The sequence below is a fragment of the Lipotes vexillifer genome, unplaced genomic scaffold (assembly GCF_000442215.2).
Source record: "Lipotes vexillifer unplaced genomic scaffold, Lipotes_vexillifer_v1.1 scaffold528, whole genome shotgun sequence".
Classification (NCBI taxonomy): Eukaryota; Metazoa; Chordata; class Mammalia; order Artiodactyla; family Lipotidae; genus Lipotes; species Lipotes vexillifer.
Window position 1 is genome coordinate 1023663 of NW_006794582.1, and position 15591 is coordinate 1039253.

At 38.8% G+C, this 15591-nt stretch overlaps 1 protein-coding gene across 1 annotated transcript in view; it reads right to left on the reverse strand.

The window, feature by feature from the left end:
* SRPK1 (SRSF protein kinase 1) overlaps positions 1-15591 on the reverse strand; it is an 87145-nt gene that overhangs the window by 6960 nt on the left and 64594 nt on the right. The window contains exons 11-14 of the mRNA XM_007467262.1: positions 14843-15262; positions 13992-14092; positions 6961-7068; positions 2383-2452 (exon numbers count right to left, since the gene is read on the reverse strand). Coding sequence (XP_007467324.1) covers positions 2383-2452; positions 6961-7068; positions 13992-14092; positions 14843-15262 — 699 coding nt within the window. The remainder of the gene's footprint in view (positions 1-2382; positions 2453-6960; positions 7069-13991; positions 14093-14842; positions 15263-15591) is intronic.

Sequence of the window (15591 nt, forward strand, 5' to 3'; positions counted from 1 at the left end):
TTTATATAGACAAATAGGATATATTCTCTGCATTCAAGTAGTGTGTATCTGATAAAATCAACTTCCAAATAAAGTTGCAAGCGTAACTGGGCAACAAGTTGATGAACAGGCAGATCCAAACTGGGTAAATAATGAATCACTGATTTACACAGGAAGGAAAATGACTAGATGTTTTATACGAAACTTGGCAAATACTGGTTTGGCCAAAAGGTTCCTTCGGGTTATTACGTAAGATGGCTATAGTAGCACTTACCTGTCTTTAACTTCATTCAAAACAATTTTTTTAGATTGTATGTGACAGCTTGTCTTATCAGTGTGCATTTAAAAAAAAGACTCATCAAAATTGGTGAATTTTTGTGAAAAAAGCAACATTTTCGGCATATTATGCTTTATTATTTCAAGAAAGGTAAAAACGCAACTGAAACGCAAAAAAAGATTTGTGCAGTGTATGCAGAAGGTACTGTGACTGATAGAATGTGTCAAAAGTGGTTTGTGAAGTTTCATGTTGGAGATTTCTCGCTGGATGATGCTCCATGGTTGGGTAGACCAGTTGACGTTGATAACGATCAATCGAAACATTGAGAACAATCAACGTTATACCACGCAGGAGACAGCTAACATACTCAAAATATCCAAACCAAGCGCTGAAAATCATTTGCACCAGCTAGGTCATGTTAATCGCTTTGATGTTTGGGTTCCACGTAAGTTAAGTGAAAAAAACCTTCTTGACCGTATTTCTGCATGCGATTTTCTACTTAAATGTAATGAAAATCTTCCGTTTTTAAAACAAATTGTGACGGGCGATGAAAAGTGGATACTGGCGGGCGCTTGGGGGAAACTAGGCCTCTGTCAGTGTCCAAAACCGCACCTGCACCACGGCTCCTGTTCACCCTGACTCCTGCTCTCACGGGAACTTTTGAAGCCTTGCTTGGTAGGACGGGGTGTCCTGGAATGAGAGACTCCTGGGACCCCTGGTTCCTGTAGAGGCCCACGTTCCCATAAACAGCGCGGCCGAATAATGGCTGACTGTTGCCACCTTTGCAGTAGCAGTAGCTGATTGTATTCAGCGGGTGCCCCACCCGGTGCCCTACCCCACCCCACCCCCGCCCAACGAAGATATCCAGGTGGTCTGACCGGGCCATGAACCCACAGGCCTGCAGGGCCAGAGCTGACCAAGGCCTGCTGAATGGGTCATTTACATTTATGCAGCACTTCAGGACTCTTCTCAGCAAACTGCCAGGGCTCTGCTGTGGGAATCTCCTTGGTATGCAGGCACAGACGAAGCCCCATCAAGATGGCTGGTGCCCCAGGTGGCATGTTGGTAACTGAAGTGAGTCCTCTAGCTACATTGCTGACCTCTGAGAAGATTTGGCAGAGTCTTCTGGTTGAGAACTAAATATCAAATTGTACCAGGAGGATCACTTTTCAGTGACTCACAGTGGGCCATGGTCTGCTATTCTGAGCAGTGGCCAGCATGTATTTTATATATTCTCAATAAAAGGGATCACAGGATTATAAAACAAAGAAAAAAAAAAAGTGGATACTGTACAATAATGTGGAACAGAAGAGATCGTGGGGCAAGTGAAATGAACCACCACCAATCACACCAAAGGCTGGTCTTCATCCAAAGAAGGTGATGTTGTGTACCTGGTGGGATTGGAAGGGTGTCCTCTATTATGAACTCCTTCCAGAAAACCAAACGATTAATTTCAACAAGTACTGCTCCCAATTAGACCAACTGAAAGCAGCACTCGATGAAAAGTGTCCAGAATTAGTCAACAGAAAATGTATAATCTTCCATCAAGATAACGAAAGACCGCATGTTTCTTTGATGTCCAGGCAAAAAATGTTACAGCTTGGCTGGGAAGTTCTGATTCAACTGCCGTATTCACCAGACATTGCACCTTCAGATTTCCATTTATTTCAATCTTTACAAAATTCTAATGGAAAAAATTTCAATCCCCTGGAAGACACCTGGAACAGTTCTTTGCTCAAAAAGGTAAAAGTTTTGGGAAAATGGAATTATGAAGTTGCCTGAAAAATGGCAGAAGGTAGTGGAACAAAAGGGTGAGTATGTTGTTCAATAAAGTTCTTGGTGAAAATGAGTCTTTTATTTTTACTTAAAAACTCAAGGCACTTTTTGGCCAACCCAATACAAGTTTTAGTTTAACCAATTGTGGCCTTTTCTCTAATCCTTATATAGAATTCTTTAATATCTATTATAAAATATCTAGTATACCTAATACTTAACATAAAATAACTTATATTTCTATCTTTTCTGGGACTTATATATACTTAGCACACTAAGAAGACTAAGGCTCTTCAGTACTAGCAAATTACATTAGCCACCGTGCACAGATATCCTTGGTTGAGGGGACTTACCTTCATCTCGAGTGTACTCTTCCCCTGAATGAGGTTCAAATAAATAGTCGCCTGTGGCCAGTTCAAAGGCCTAAGAAAAAGAGGGAAGCTTATGAAAGCATAAAAAAGAAAGACGTTTGGGAAGTTTACTGCTATTTGGCTCAATTTTAAGTAATTTTTTCTTCTTGGAAAACCTGCAAATGATTATTTTAAAAATTCTCTAAGATTATTCCTAAAAAGCTTTCCTTTCACACCTGTACCTTAATAAAATGGAGCAGGAAAACTGCAAAAACTCAGTTAATATGTGGATTATTCCAAGCCCTGTACACCCCAATCCTTCAATCAGTAATTCAGCTCTCTTAAGTTTCTCTTTTTGCTCAGAGAGGGGCCTATCTAAGGTGATTCTAAGTTATTAAATTATTAATGAGATAAACATGAATAACTTATAACTTCACATGGCTAGAAATTAACATTCTGCATCTAAAATCAAAACCAAAAAAATTCAGACACTTTTCTACCTATGACTCTTCAGTGTTTGGTAAAAAGTACATTTTTAAAGTTTTGCTTTGGAAAAGCACTGTCCCAGATAGAGAGTTCCCAATTCCTAGGTCTACAGAAAATCAGAAAAAGATTAAGTATAAATGGAGTCAGGAGCTACTCATATTGACCAGCAGGTTAGCATTCACCAACGAGGAAAAGGCACATGTCCCCTATAACAAGAAAACGTCTTATTAAACAGTGTTTGAGAGGGACTGAAAAAGTGATTTCCTCAGGAATAAGTGTCAACCAGTACAGAAGGACAGCATGTGAGTGATGGGGTTATATTAATTTTTCACTGACTAAAAATAAACCAAGTAATTTAACAGCAGTTTTAAAAAGGACCTTATTGATATAAAAAGTACAGTTATAAGTCAACTGCTAGCCATGGGTCAGTTCTGGTTGACTCAATGGTACTAACTAGCCCAGACAATCTCAAGAACTGTGGAGTGGATTTAGTTGGGGCACATTCTCAGTTCAGACCCATGTCTAGGTCTTGGTGGTTTGCCAGTGTTACGATAGAATAGTCTTTCTCAAAAAATGTATAACCTGGGCTGTACCACTACCCAGAGCAAGGCCACAAAAGCAGAAGTTTCAGGATTGTCTCTAAAATGTCAGAGATGCTGTGGCTTCTTGCTAGGCATAGCTTGTTTTACATGCTAGCAGTTTGTTATGAAACTGAACTACACTGATAGAACAGATACCTGTTTCACCCTCTAATTATCCTGAGGTTTACGGTCTCAAAGCAGAACAGAAACAATGTGTGATTCTTATTCATCAAAGTTTGTCAGTCTCTTCTGAAACCAGTACTTTAATTTTTCCATCTCATAGTGGGGGATTCAGTGAAGATATTAAAGCTAAAAAAAAAAAAAGTAGATAGTTTTCTAAAAGTTTAAAATATTCTAAAATTTTCCACCTAGATACTTATAACTAGTTACCTAAAGTTCTCTAAAAGAACTTTATTTTTGGAACATAAGGTAGTTGCTAGTAGTTACAATTTTATAAATAACAGTAAAAAAACCAAACCAAACCGAAAGATCACAACATCAGAAATGAAAACTAGTAGAAACTCTAGATTACAAAACACCTAGTTAAACATCTTTCCTTTACAGTTGAGAAAACTGACCAGAACAGAAAGGCCAAGTCCATCCTAGAATCCACGGCTCCTGGTGCCCACTCCTGTGCTTGTCTCACACTGACCAGAGGGCCTATTTTACGTCAGTCAGGGTCATGCTAACAGACAGAGGCAAAATCAGGGAAGGTATGATAAATCCAGTGTGCTGGTACATCCAGATAATGGAATATTATTCAGTGACAAAAAGGAATGAGCTATCAAGTCATAAAAAGACATGGAGGAACCGTAAATGATATTACAAAATGAAAAAAAGCTAACCTGAATTATACTGTATGATTCCAACTATGACATTCTGGAAAAGGCAAAACTATAGAGACAATAAAAACATCAGTGGTGGCCAGGGGTTGGCAGGGGGTGCAGATGGATGAAGAGACAGAGCACAGAGGATTCTTAGGGCAGTGAAACTATGCTGTATGATACTATAATAGTAGATACATGTCATTACAAACTTGTCAAAATCCATAGAACGTTTGGAGAATTTTAAAACATCTATTCTTTATTAATACTTAATGTTCTTCACAGAGCATTCCCTTCTTATAACTGTCCTTCTAACTTTGTAGTCTCAATCACTGAAGTGGCAGGCAATCTCACAACTTGCCTTTTTACCTCAGAAAGGGTCCCAATCTTTCCATCAATTAATTGTACTAGATGAAGGATGATCCATCTCTCCAGGCACTTCTGATATTCCAAGATTTATTTTTATTCTCTGAGTATGGTGAAATTTAAAGCACGTTTTCTACATCTATTAGCAAAATGAGAGAAATTTGGGGGAACAAATGGGCCTCAAGTTTTCATGATATTGTCTCAAGTCAGGTAAGTGCTTTCCCTCCTTTGGTCAAGAAAATTCCTGCACATGAGCTGGTCCAAAGAGGGGCCAAGGTGAATCCACCCCCCTTCCATCTTTTTTGCCTTTTTGCCGTCTTAAGCCTGACACTGTACATACTATGTTACATAGCAAGCAGGAGCTACTGCCCTCAATTAACCCACTACTAAGGACCACATCATAATAAATCAGATGCCACCTACAAACAAGCTGTATTTTGTATGGCGGCATCTCTATCAATTATTTCCTCTACCAACTCAATCCAAATCAGATTCCTCAACATAAAGCTTTATAGTATGGCAAGAAAGAAGATTTTCTTCCAATGTTCTTTCATCTTGTGCACACAATACCAAATCATCTTCAATTTAGACAGCCCTCCCCCTTAAAAGACCACAGACATGCCATAACAAAATAATTTAGAAGGTCATGCCATATTAACATTAAACTTTATTATCTTTGGAAGACAAAGGTTTTCAGGAATGTGGGCGTCAAAGAAATCTATGACACAAAACAGGTTGGGGCTTCTAGTCTGTCCTTTCTCTTTTAAGTTTTACCCAAAGTTGACTATAAATACTAAATGTTAATTGAAATGACAGTTTAATATGTTTCTGATTTAGTTCACTCATTTGATGGTCCACAAATATTTATTAAGTATTATTGTACACTAAAGAATTTGTTTGATCTTGTTCCTGCTTCCCGGGAGGAAGCCTCTCAACTCTTGGGCTTTCCAAGTGATAAACGCGCCTTTTGTTATTCATGGTGGGCCCCTTCAGACCACACTTAAGTTTATACTGATGAGGTGACTCATAGTGGGCCCCTAGACACAGTTTCAAGAGGGGGGCTGGATATGCCACCAAGTTGGACAAGACCAACTGTACAATTAGAGGGTTGAGGCTTTGGGCTGAGTGTTGTCAAAACTGACCTCCCAACCTCTCAGGAAGGGAAGGGGGCTGGAGACTGAGTTCAGCCACATGACCAATGATTCAATAAATCATGCCCGAGTAACGAAATCTCAGTAAAAACTTTGGGCACCTAAAGCTTGGGTGAACTTCCCTGGTTGGTGATACACACTGACGTACCAGGAAACTGATGTGTCCTAAGGACACAGAAGCTTCACCTTTGGTACCCTCTCAGACCTCACTGTATGCATGTCTTCATTTGGCTGGTCCTGATTTGTAACCTTTATATCAAAACTGTAATATTTTAGCAATTCCCTGAGTTGTGTGAGTCATTCTAGCAAACTACTGAATCTGAAAGGACAATGGAAACTCCCAATTTGTAGCCAGATGGTCAGGAGGTGCGGGTGGCCTGTGGACCCGAGCTTGCAGCTGGTGTCTGAAGTGAGGGTAGTTTCGTGGAAAACTATGCCTTTAATCTGTGAAGTCTGTGATAACTCCGGGAAGTTAGCATTAGCAGTGCATTGCACCCACTCAAAATGTCCCAGGCCCTGCACCAGACACTTAGCTATACATTATAGACATGGTTCCTGCCAGTACTTAAAATGAGTGGAAGAGAAAAAAGTAAATCCACAATTACAAACTGAAGAGTAGACTCCACTTCAGGAAACAATATAATGTGTTCCAACATGAGGCTATCTGTGGGAAGTCATTTAATATCAACTAAGTCTGACTACTTGAGTAGTTGCCTGACAAGGACAAAGCAGCAACTTATGAATCCATGGATGACTGAGCTTCACATCCTGTGAGGTGCAAAGACAGCTGAGTGACTGCTAAACTGTACAGAATGAAGCAGTTTCCAGGGTTTTCCTTAATCTGAAAATAGATCAGAGCTGAGAGGGCAACGGTAAGGGTAACCTCTCCTCATCAAAAGCAGCACCTCGTCTGAGCAGTTGTTTTTAGCCGCCCCGCAACCCCAATCTGTAGTAGGAAACATTTGGTTCCTTCACCTAACAGGAATTTGGCAGGAACCGAATGGAATGTCAGATGTTTGTAACTAAGCTTTTAAATTCAGACCTCTCCACACAGGGATTCAGAGTGCCAGTGATGAGTCAGAAAAAAAATCCTTTTCTGTTTGTTAATCCACTGGTCTACTGAAATTAGCAAATTACCACGTAACAAGTTAAAGTCAATGGGAAAAACATTACCATGCAAGCTGTGCTCCAAATGTCAGCAGGGGTATTATAGCCAGATCCTATCAGAACTTCCAAGGAGCGATACTGCCTTGTCTGAATATCTTCAGTGAAATGTTTGTGCTGAGTAAATGAAGAAAGAAACAGTATTTAAAAATTCCTTTACTCTAAAAAGTAACAAGTCATGATTGCTTAATAATGGAGATTAAAATAAGTTCAAGAAGCTTTCCCCAAACCAAAGTTCCCATGTGGCTAATTTCTTAAGTATCATTTAGATGTTATTAACTCCAAACAGCACTTTTCTTTATATGCTGTCTACTCCAAATTATTTCTCTAAACATGAGTCTGAACTTAATATAGATACACAGGTTAGGGAATGACATTCGCTTTTTAAGAAATGGAAACCTATTACCCCAAACAAAACTTAAGTTGTTCATTTGTCTAAAATTAACAACTTGTATTTCAACAAATAAATGATACAAATTTAGGTTCAGTTCAAACTCTTCTTGCTGTGTGCTCATTATAGGAAAATAAAAGGTGTAAGTTTCAAGTTTTAAGAACCTTATAAACACCACCTATAAAGACTTCTTGCCCTCATTCTCTTTTGCCTCCCTCACTCCTCCAAAAATATCAAACATGAATCTTGGGGAAACAGAGACCATGTTAAGCACCATGGGGATGCAATCAGCAAAACGTTTCTTTAACACATGTATGGGAAAGAAAGGGAAAACCTCTATATAAAAGCAACTTAAGAGACACAGTACCCAGTCTGGCATTCATGGATTTTATTTGGATCTTGTTCTAAACAAACAAAATTAGAGGAATGTTTATGAGATAACTGGCAAAACTGACTGAATATTTGATATTAGTTAACTGTCAACCTTTTTAGGTGTTAACAATGGTGTCATGGTTACCTAAAAGAATCATTTTTTAGAAAGCCATATTTACAACTGAAAATAAGATGCCTGGGATATACTTCAAAATGATCTGGAGAGGGTGTCAGGGTGGGGATATAGGTGAAAACCAGGCAATGAGTTGATAATTGCTGGGTGACACTAGTATAACGGCAGGGGAGTTCATTCTACTCTCTACTTTTGTATAGGTTTGAAATTTTCTGTAATAAAAAATAATACAGAAAAAAGAAGCTTCAAATGAGTCACACACAGGAAACAAAATTCAGATAATATTAAAACATGTAGTGTGAAAGATGATTTTCTAATCCTATTAAAATTTTAAAAAACAAACAAAAAAACAAGGAACAGCATTTGTGAACAGGAGAAATTAGCCAGAGAAACCTTCAGGTAGAAAAACCAGCATTGACCAGAGCTCCACAGGGTACTGGACTAAGTATACAAAAGAGCAAAAAGTACTCAGGTGGAGGGAACATGATAAATAAAGGCAAAGAAAGACATTTGCTAAAGCCAAACATAGCTAACTGCTAGGTTGAAGAGTTTCAATTTCATTTGGCAGACAAGAGAACACCACTGCACGCTAGTAAACAGGACAGTGTACTGTAAGAAGACTGATAGGACCTCTGAGAACACCATTCCAATAATCTTCTGGTTTGTGGCCAGATTTAGGCTTAGTAATGAACATCTGAACAATGGCTGTGGAAATAGGGAAGGAAGAGTTAAAACCAAGGACATTCACAGAAAGAATGAGCACAATTTAAAAATTCAATTCAAGTGGGAGACAGGAGGAAGAGTCAAAAAGAACTTTGTGGTAGAGGCTGTCGACAAAAACACGGATGGAGAGACTTAAGAGAGGGAAGTGGTTTTACAGGAAAACAATGGGTTCAGATACTGAGTTTGAAATGGAAATGTACTATAGGTGATACAGTTAGATAAATGAACATGCTGTTCAAGGGAGTTGTTTTTACTCATTATGCCTCACTGCTGCCTTACAAATACACTGTAAATGATAAATGAGGTCAAGAATCAGCAAAAGTAAAGACGGTGGATTGGAAACATACACATCCACTCACTCCTGAAACTCCACTTTTGTAGCGAATCCAGCATTAATTTTTTTTTTTTTTTTTTTGCGGTATGCGGGCCTCTCACTGTTGTGGCCTCTCCTGTTGCGGAGCACAGGCTCCAGACGCGCAGGCTCAGTGGCCATGGCTCACGGGCCCAGCCACTCCACGGCATGTGGGATCTTCCCGGACCGGGACACGAACCCGTGTCCCCTGCATCAGCAGGCGGACTCTCAACCACTGCGCCACCAGGGAAGCCCCAGCGTTAATTTTTAAAGCATAAACTGACAAAGACAGAGAAGGCAAAGAAGTCAGAGCAATACTATTTAGAAGCTGGAAAGCAGAGAGATCACTGGCAAGTGTCTTAATGGATCCAAGAAAGCTAAATAATAAGCCACTGGTGAAAGCAGAGAAGCAGTGTGAGGTATTCCACAGTAGTCCTCCCAAGGCTCAGGATTCGGTGGTATCAGGTATCTCTGTAAGTAGCGGGGAGGGTGGGATTCAACAAAGGAATACTGCTTTAGAATATCTTTTAAAGAAACAGAGCTCCAGAACACAAGGCATGATGCAGTATAACAGCCTTTCCCTGGCCTGACAGACACTTAGAGGTTTTCTCTGGAGTGGGTAATACAGTTTCTGGAGGATGCTCGGCATGGTTGAGGGGAGAGTACTATCCTGAAAACAGGGAAATTAAGTGACTATATGTAATTGCATGTTGAACCCCAGTTTTCTTGCTTAAGTCAGTTTCCAAAACACTAGCAGCCAGGCATTCACTCCCCAGGTAAGAGATCTGAGGAAGACTGTAAGTTTTCTGCAGGAAGTATGACCAATCCAAGACCCTGACATCTGAGGATGAAATGAAACAGCTCAGACAAATCATTTTATAGTGAATGACAGTCAACAAGAACCACCCAGGCACAAAGCTTCCAAACAGCTTTCTGGCACTCCATTCATATGGTCAGTTTTTTGTTTAATGATCCTGAACAAAGAAGGCAAGAGACACTATGTAAAGAAGAAGAGGTCTTCCCTGGTGGCGCAGTGGTTAAGTACCCACTTGCCAATGCAGGCGACATGGGTTCAATCCCTGGTCCGGGAATATCCCACATGCTGTGGAGCAACTAAGCCTGTGCGCCACAACTACTGAGCCTACGTGCCGCAACTACTGAAGCCCATGCGCCTAGAGCCTGTGCTCTGCAACAAGAGAAGCCACCGCACCGCAACAAAGAGTAGCCCCTGCTCACCACAACTAGAGAAAGCCGGCATGCAGCAACGAAGACCCAACGCAGACAAGAAAAAAATCAGACACTTGTGAATTACAGGTTGATAAAATGAATATTTAAAAAAAAAAAAGAAGAAGACAATGTCAAAAATGAAAAAATAATCAATATCCTCTCAGAGATAATCAGGGAACCAAAGAACTCTTGGAAAGTAAGGATATAATAGGAGAAATAAGAAAAAATAAGGCTTAAAAGAACAAGCTGAGAAATCTCCCAGAAAATAAGCAAAAAGAAAAATACTAGAAAATAGGAGAGAAAGGTAAGAAAATGAGAGAACCTGCATAAATCTAACATTTGAATAATTAGATTTCAGAGCTAGAAAATTAAAAAAAAGAAAAAAAATCAAGAAAGAATCAAAACCAAAGAACCAGAGTTTCAATACTGAAAGTGCACACTGGGTCCCTTAGCTAATTGATGAAAACAGACCTCATGAGGCACATTGCTGTGAAATGATCCTGCAGACTTTCACAGGGGAAAAGGCTTCATACAAAGGTCCAAGAATCAGAATGACTTTGGTCTTTTAGCAGCAATAAGACAGGAAACTAGAAAACAATGGAGCAATGACAAACATTCTGAGGGAAAATGATTTTCAACCTAGAATTTTACATGCAGCCAACTGAGTGTAAAAACAGAATAAAGACATTATTAGACATACAAGGATGCCCACTCCCTCAATCACACACACCCTTTCTGAGGAAGCTACTAAAAGTTGTATATACTTCAAACAAACAAACAAAATAGGGAGGGTGGGAGATGCAAGAGGGAGGAGATATGGGGATATATGTATAGGTATAGCTGATTCACTTTGATATAAAGCAGAAACTAATACACCATTGTAAAGCAATTATATTCCAATAAAGATGTTAAAACAAACAAACAAACAACAAACAAACAAAAACCATGATGGAGTAAACCAAGAAAGAAGATCAGAGAGACAGGAAACGGGATATAAAAAAAATCTCCAGGACATTTATGAAAGGAAATCCCAAGTGGCAGTGATGCAGCAAGCTACAGGGCAACCCAAGAGATGAACACAAATTAGCAGAGCACAGCTTCCAGGATAGAGCTCTTTAGGAAGAAAAAGTTGAAACAATACCCAAGGTATCCATGTGTATTAAAGTGTAATCATAGCACTGGATCAAAGTGTGGGGTGGAATTAAGTGATAAATAATACAAAGACAACTAAGCAAATGAAACACAGTGTTAGGCAGAAAGGGAAAAGGAATCATACCACAATATATGCTTAGTTCAGCTGAAGACAGCATTAGAGTCCTAATAATGTAAACATGGAGTCATTTAGCCAAAAGTCATATTAAATTGACAAGATAGGGGATGGTTGTAGTGGTAGATAAGTCCTACTTTCCAGGTGGCAGAAATACCTAAAACTGAAAAAAAGAATTGGAAGCAATATACCCAATTTATTTATTAGCAATGCGAAGGTAAATACCCTCATGTGGGAAGTGACAAATTGGCAAAGGGAGGGGGGACAGATTTTTGAATCAAAATCTATATCAGTGTCCCTAAACTATATATGCATGTGCATAACTGATGAGCAAAAGTATAATATTTAAAAAAATCAAACTCTTTGAAAATCATGTAAAATTCCATTACCAAATACCACACACTGCTGTGCTTAAGAGACCAACAAGATGTGAGATTAGACCAAGATCCAGCAGGACAAGGCACCCATGTCCAGTTCACCACTGTCCTAGTGCCCAGGTCAGAATATGTACCCATATATTTGCTGAATGAATAAATGGATGAGAAGAATGTAAAGTTATTTTAGCACAGAGACACATTAAAAAATGTATATAATAGTTGAAGAGAGAGAGATTAATTCTGTTGTAGTAAAAATGACAGGAAAGACTGCACCCAAATAAAGCAGAGTATGCCAAATGCATAATGCAGGCATGAAGGAAGGTGTTCCAATCACAAAGGCAAAGGAGCTTGAAACATGATGTGAGCAGAAAACTGACAAACATCTGAAGTTTAGACCATGTGATATTTGTTACAGAATCAATATTTTCCTCTGTAATTGTTTTACTTAAATACTTAATGAGCACCTCCTATGTATCAGGCACTGTTCTAAGTACCATAGATACAGCAGTGAATGAAAAAAATCTCTGCTGTGATGGGACATACATTATAGCGAGAGGGATATTAAACAAACAAATATCTAGTAACAGATTGGGTTAAGTGCTGTGGAGAAAAAAAAATTGAGGGAGGAGAGGAAGAAAAAGAAAATGGGTGTAAAGAGTGGTGGTTTGCTAATTACTGTATGTTAGGTGTTCAGGGGAAGATCTCCCTGGTTAAGATGACATCTCAATAGGAACTTGAAGAAAATGAAGGAGTGAATTATACACATTATCTTGGGAAGAGAATTCCAGGCAGAAGAAATAATAAGTGATTTTTGCTTGGTGGTGTGTGGGCCATGGTAGGGACTTTGGCACTCATTCTGAAGGAAGCCACCACAAGGTTTTAAGAATATCTGATGTGACTTGCATTTAAAAGGATCACTCTGAGAGCTATGTTGAGAACAGTCAGTAAGAGGGAAGGACAACAGAAGAGAGAAGTGAGGAGGCTAATGTAAGTCACCCAGGTGAAAATATATGGTGGCCTGGACTGTCTGGTGGCGTCGTGAAATAATTCTAATTCCTTGAAAAGCTTTTCTACATTTCTATCAGTCAGTGCTAAGCACTGACTTCATTTTTTCCACAAAGTTATCCCAATATTCTAGAATCGATATTGAAAGTGAGATCCTTCTAGTTTATGAACCACTAGATATAGGATGTCATGTGGAATAGGGAATTTGAAGTACAAAAGTAAACCTAAGACCTATTAAAGTGGATTTTGCCTCAAACTGTCTCCAATATCCCTGTTTACAAAGCATATAGTTCTTTGAATAGTATCATTTATGTGCAAATCATTCTATTGTAGGTTTTTAAAAGATATTCATTAAAAATAACACAAAAAGCATTCTTAACTAGGTAAACAACAGTATTAATATGACACTATACGTCAAAAACCTCCTTTAAAAAAAGTACCCAACTTCTGACTTAGTAATTTCATGTCTAGGACATCCTAAGGTCAACTTCAAAAGACTCATGAGCGGGCCTCCCTGGTGGCACAGTGGTTGAGAGTCCGCCTGCCGATGCAGGGGATACGGGTTCGTGCCCCGGTCCAGGAGGATCCCACATGCCGCGGAGCGGCTGGGCCCGTGAGCCATGGCCGCTGAGCTTGTGCGTCCGGCAACGGGAAAGGCCACGACAGTGGGAGGCCCACATATCGCAAAAAAAAAAAAAAAAAAAAAAAAAGACTCATGAGCAAAGATGTTCATCACAAAGAACTGTCAAGAGTATTTAAAGGTTATAGTGTACTGGCAAATACCACATAACCAGCTGAATTTGATGTAAATTTCTGGTTGATAAAAGTGTTCGAAATATATTAAATGAATTAAAAGGTTACAATTAATAAGTTAGATGCTGATTTTAAAAATAGGGGGTAAGTATGAACGTGGGTATTGAGAGTATGAAAGTCAATGAGGATATAGATAAAACAAAACCGGCCAGGAGTTGACATTACTGAAACTGGATGACAGGTACCTGGAATAGGGGCAGGGTCATACCATTCTCTCTACTTGTGTAAATGGTTAAAAGAAAAAGTAAAAAAAAGTTCACTAAAATGTTAACTGGCAATTTGGGTATAGAACTGCAGATGTTTTCTTCTTTTAGCACAACTAAGTCCAAGTTCTCATTTATCCCCAGTCACTTCAAAAGACTGAGACAAGTTTCACTTACCACCCAACAGGCATTTCCAAGATCAGCAATCTTCACTTGGAGCTTTTCTGCATTTTTTGGCTCAAGGGGATTAACAAGAAAATTTCCAGCAGTGGATTTTCCTATAGACAACAGGTATCATCAATAAGACTGTTCAATGAACACAGAAATAACCAAAGGTTAATGAAACTCTACGAAGTAATTCACCCAGGTCCCCAACTGGCAACCTACAATAAATTTTCTAAAATAAACCAAGTAAAGCAACACCTTGACTTCCCAGAATTAAAACCTCTGCCTTCACAGCAACAAGTAAAATGCTGTATACTCACTGTTTAACCAATAAAAATCAAACTGAGCTACACATTTACACATTGAAGGTAACTTGGACACCTGCTGTAAAGCTATATTTATAACAACAATGGTGCTTTTAGTTTAGAAATTCATGAAAAATTTTTTTCTATGTCTTGAATTTAAAAAAATTGTATAGCTGATTTACAACATATTAGTTTCAGGTATAAAACATAGCAACTCAGAATTTTTATAGATTATACTCCATTTAAAGTCACCACAAAGTAACGCTATATTTCCCTGTGCTGTACAATATAACCCTGTAGCCTATCTATTTTATTATATATGGTAGCTTGTTCCTCTCAATGCCCTACTCCCACCCCTCCTTTCCCTTCCTCCCTCTCCACACTGGTAACCACCTATCATTCTTTATACCTGTGAGTCTGTTTCTGTTTTGCTGAATTCATCTGTTTTATTTTTTAGGTTCCACAGATAAGTGATAACATACATTATTTGTCTTTGTCTGTCTGACTTATTAGAAATTCATGAACATGTTATGCAGGGAAGGAGTACTGGGGAAGTACCTTTGTTGTCTAGTGGTCCATTATGTTCTTGCTCTTGCTCATCTTCACAGGGTATCTCTGCTCGAATGCTTTCTTGAAGTTGGCTAATGTCCTGTTCACTGAATGACCGGTCTACATTTGATGAAGACTGGCACATCATGGTATCTGACACCTCAGAGGTTACAGGTGTACAGGAGTCTGTTTCTTGAGATGTGCTGCTGTCTCCATTTTGGGAACTTAGAAAACTAGGTTCCTGCTTCAAATTTTGGACATCACAGCCATTAGCATTATGTAGATCCTCTTTAAGCCTCAATGTTTCTTTATTATTGTTCTCAGTATAATTAACGACTTCAATTACTCCATTGCAATTTATTTCTGCTGCACCACCCTCTACACCATGTTCCGTAAGTGTTTGATCCTGGTGAATGGTACTTGACTCTTCTAAGGAACAAAGACAAAAAGGATGTACGTGTATGCATATGCATGAAAGAACAAAAAAAATCTCTCCACAAGATTAAAACGTTTTCTAGAACTTATACAGGGTGACATAAAAACATGACTGCACATCTAAAATCTATTTATGAAAGGACAAAGATCTTCTTATTCTTACCCAATTGCTAAATGAGGTCTACGTTGCATTTCCTGAGAAAAGTTAGAAATTACATTTGAATATTACCTACCTAACATTTATGACAAATTCTGTATTCTTACTGTATAACGACACCCCCAGAGATGTTGTATATGCATGAAACCACTACATTATAAAACAA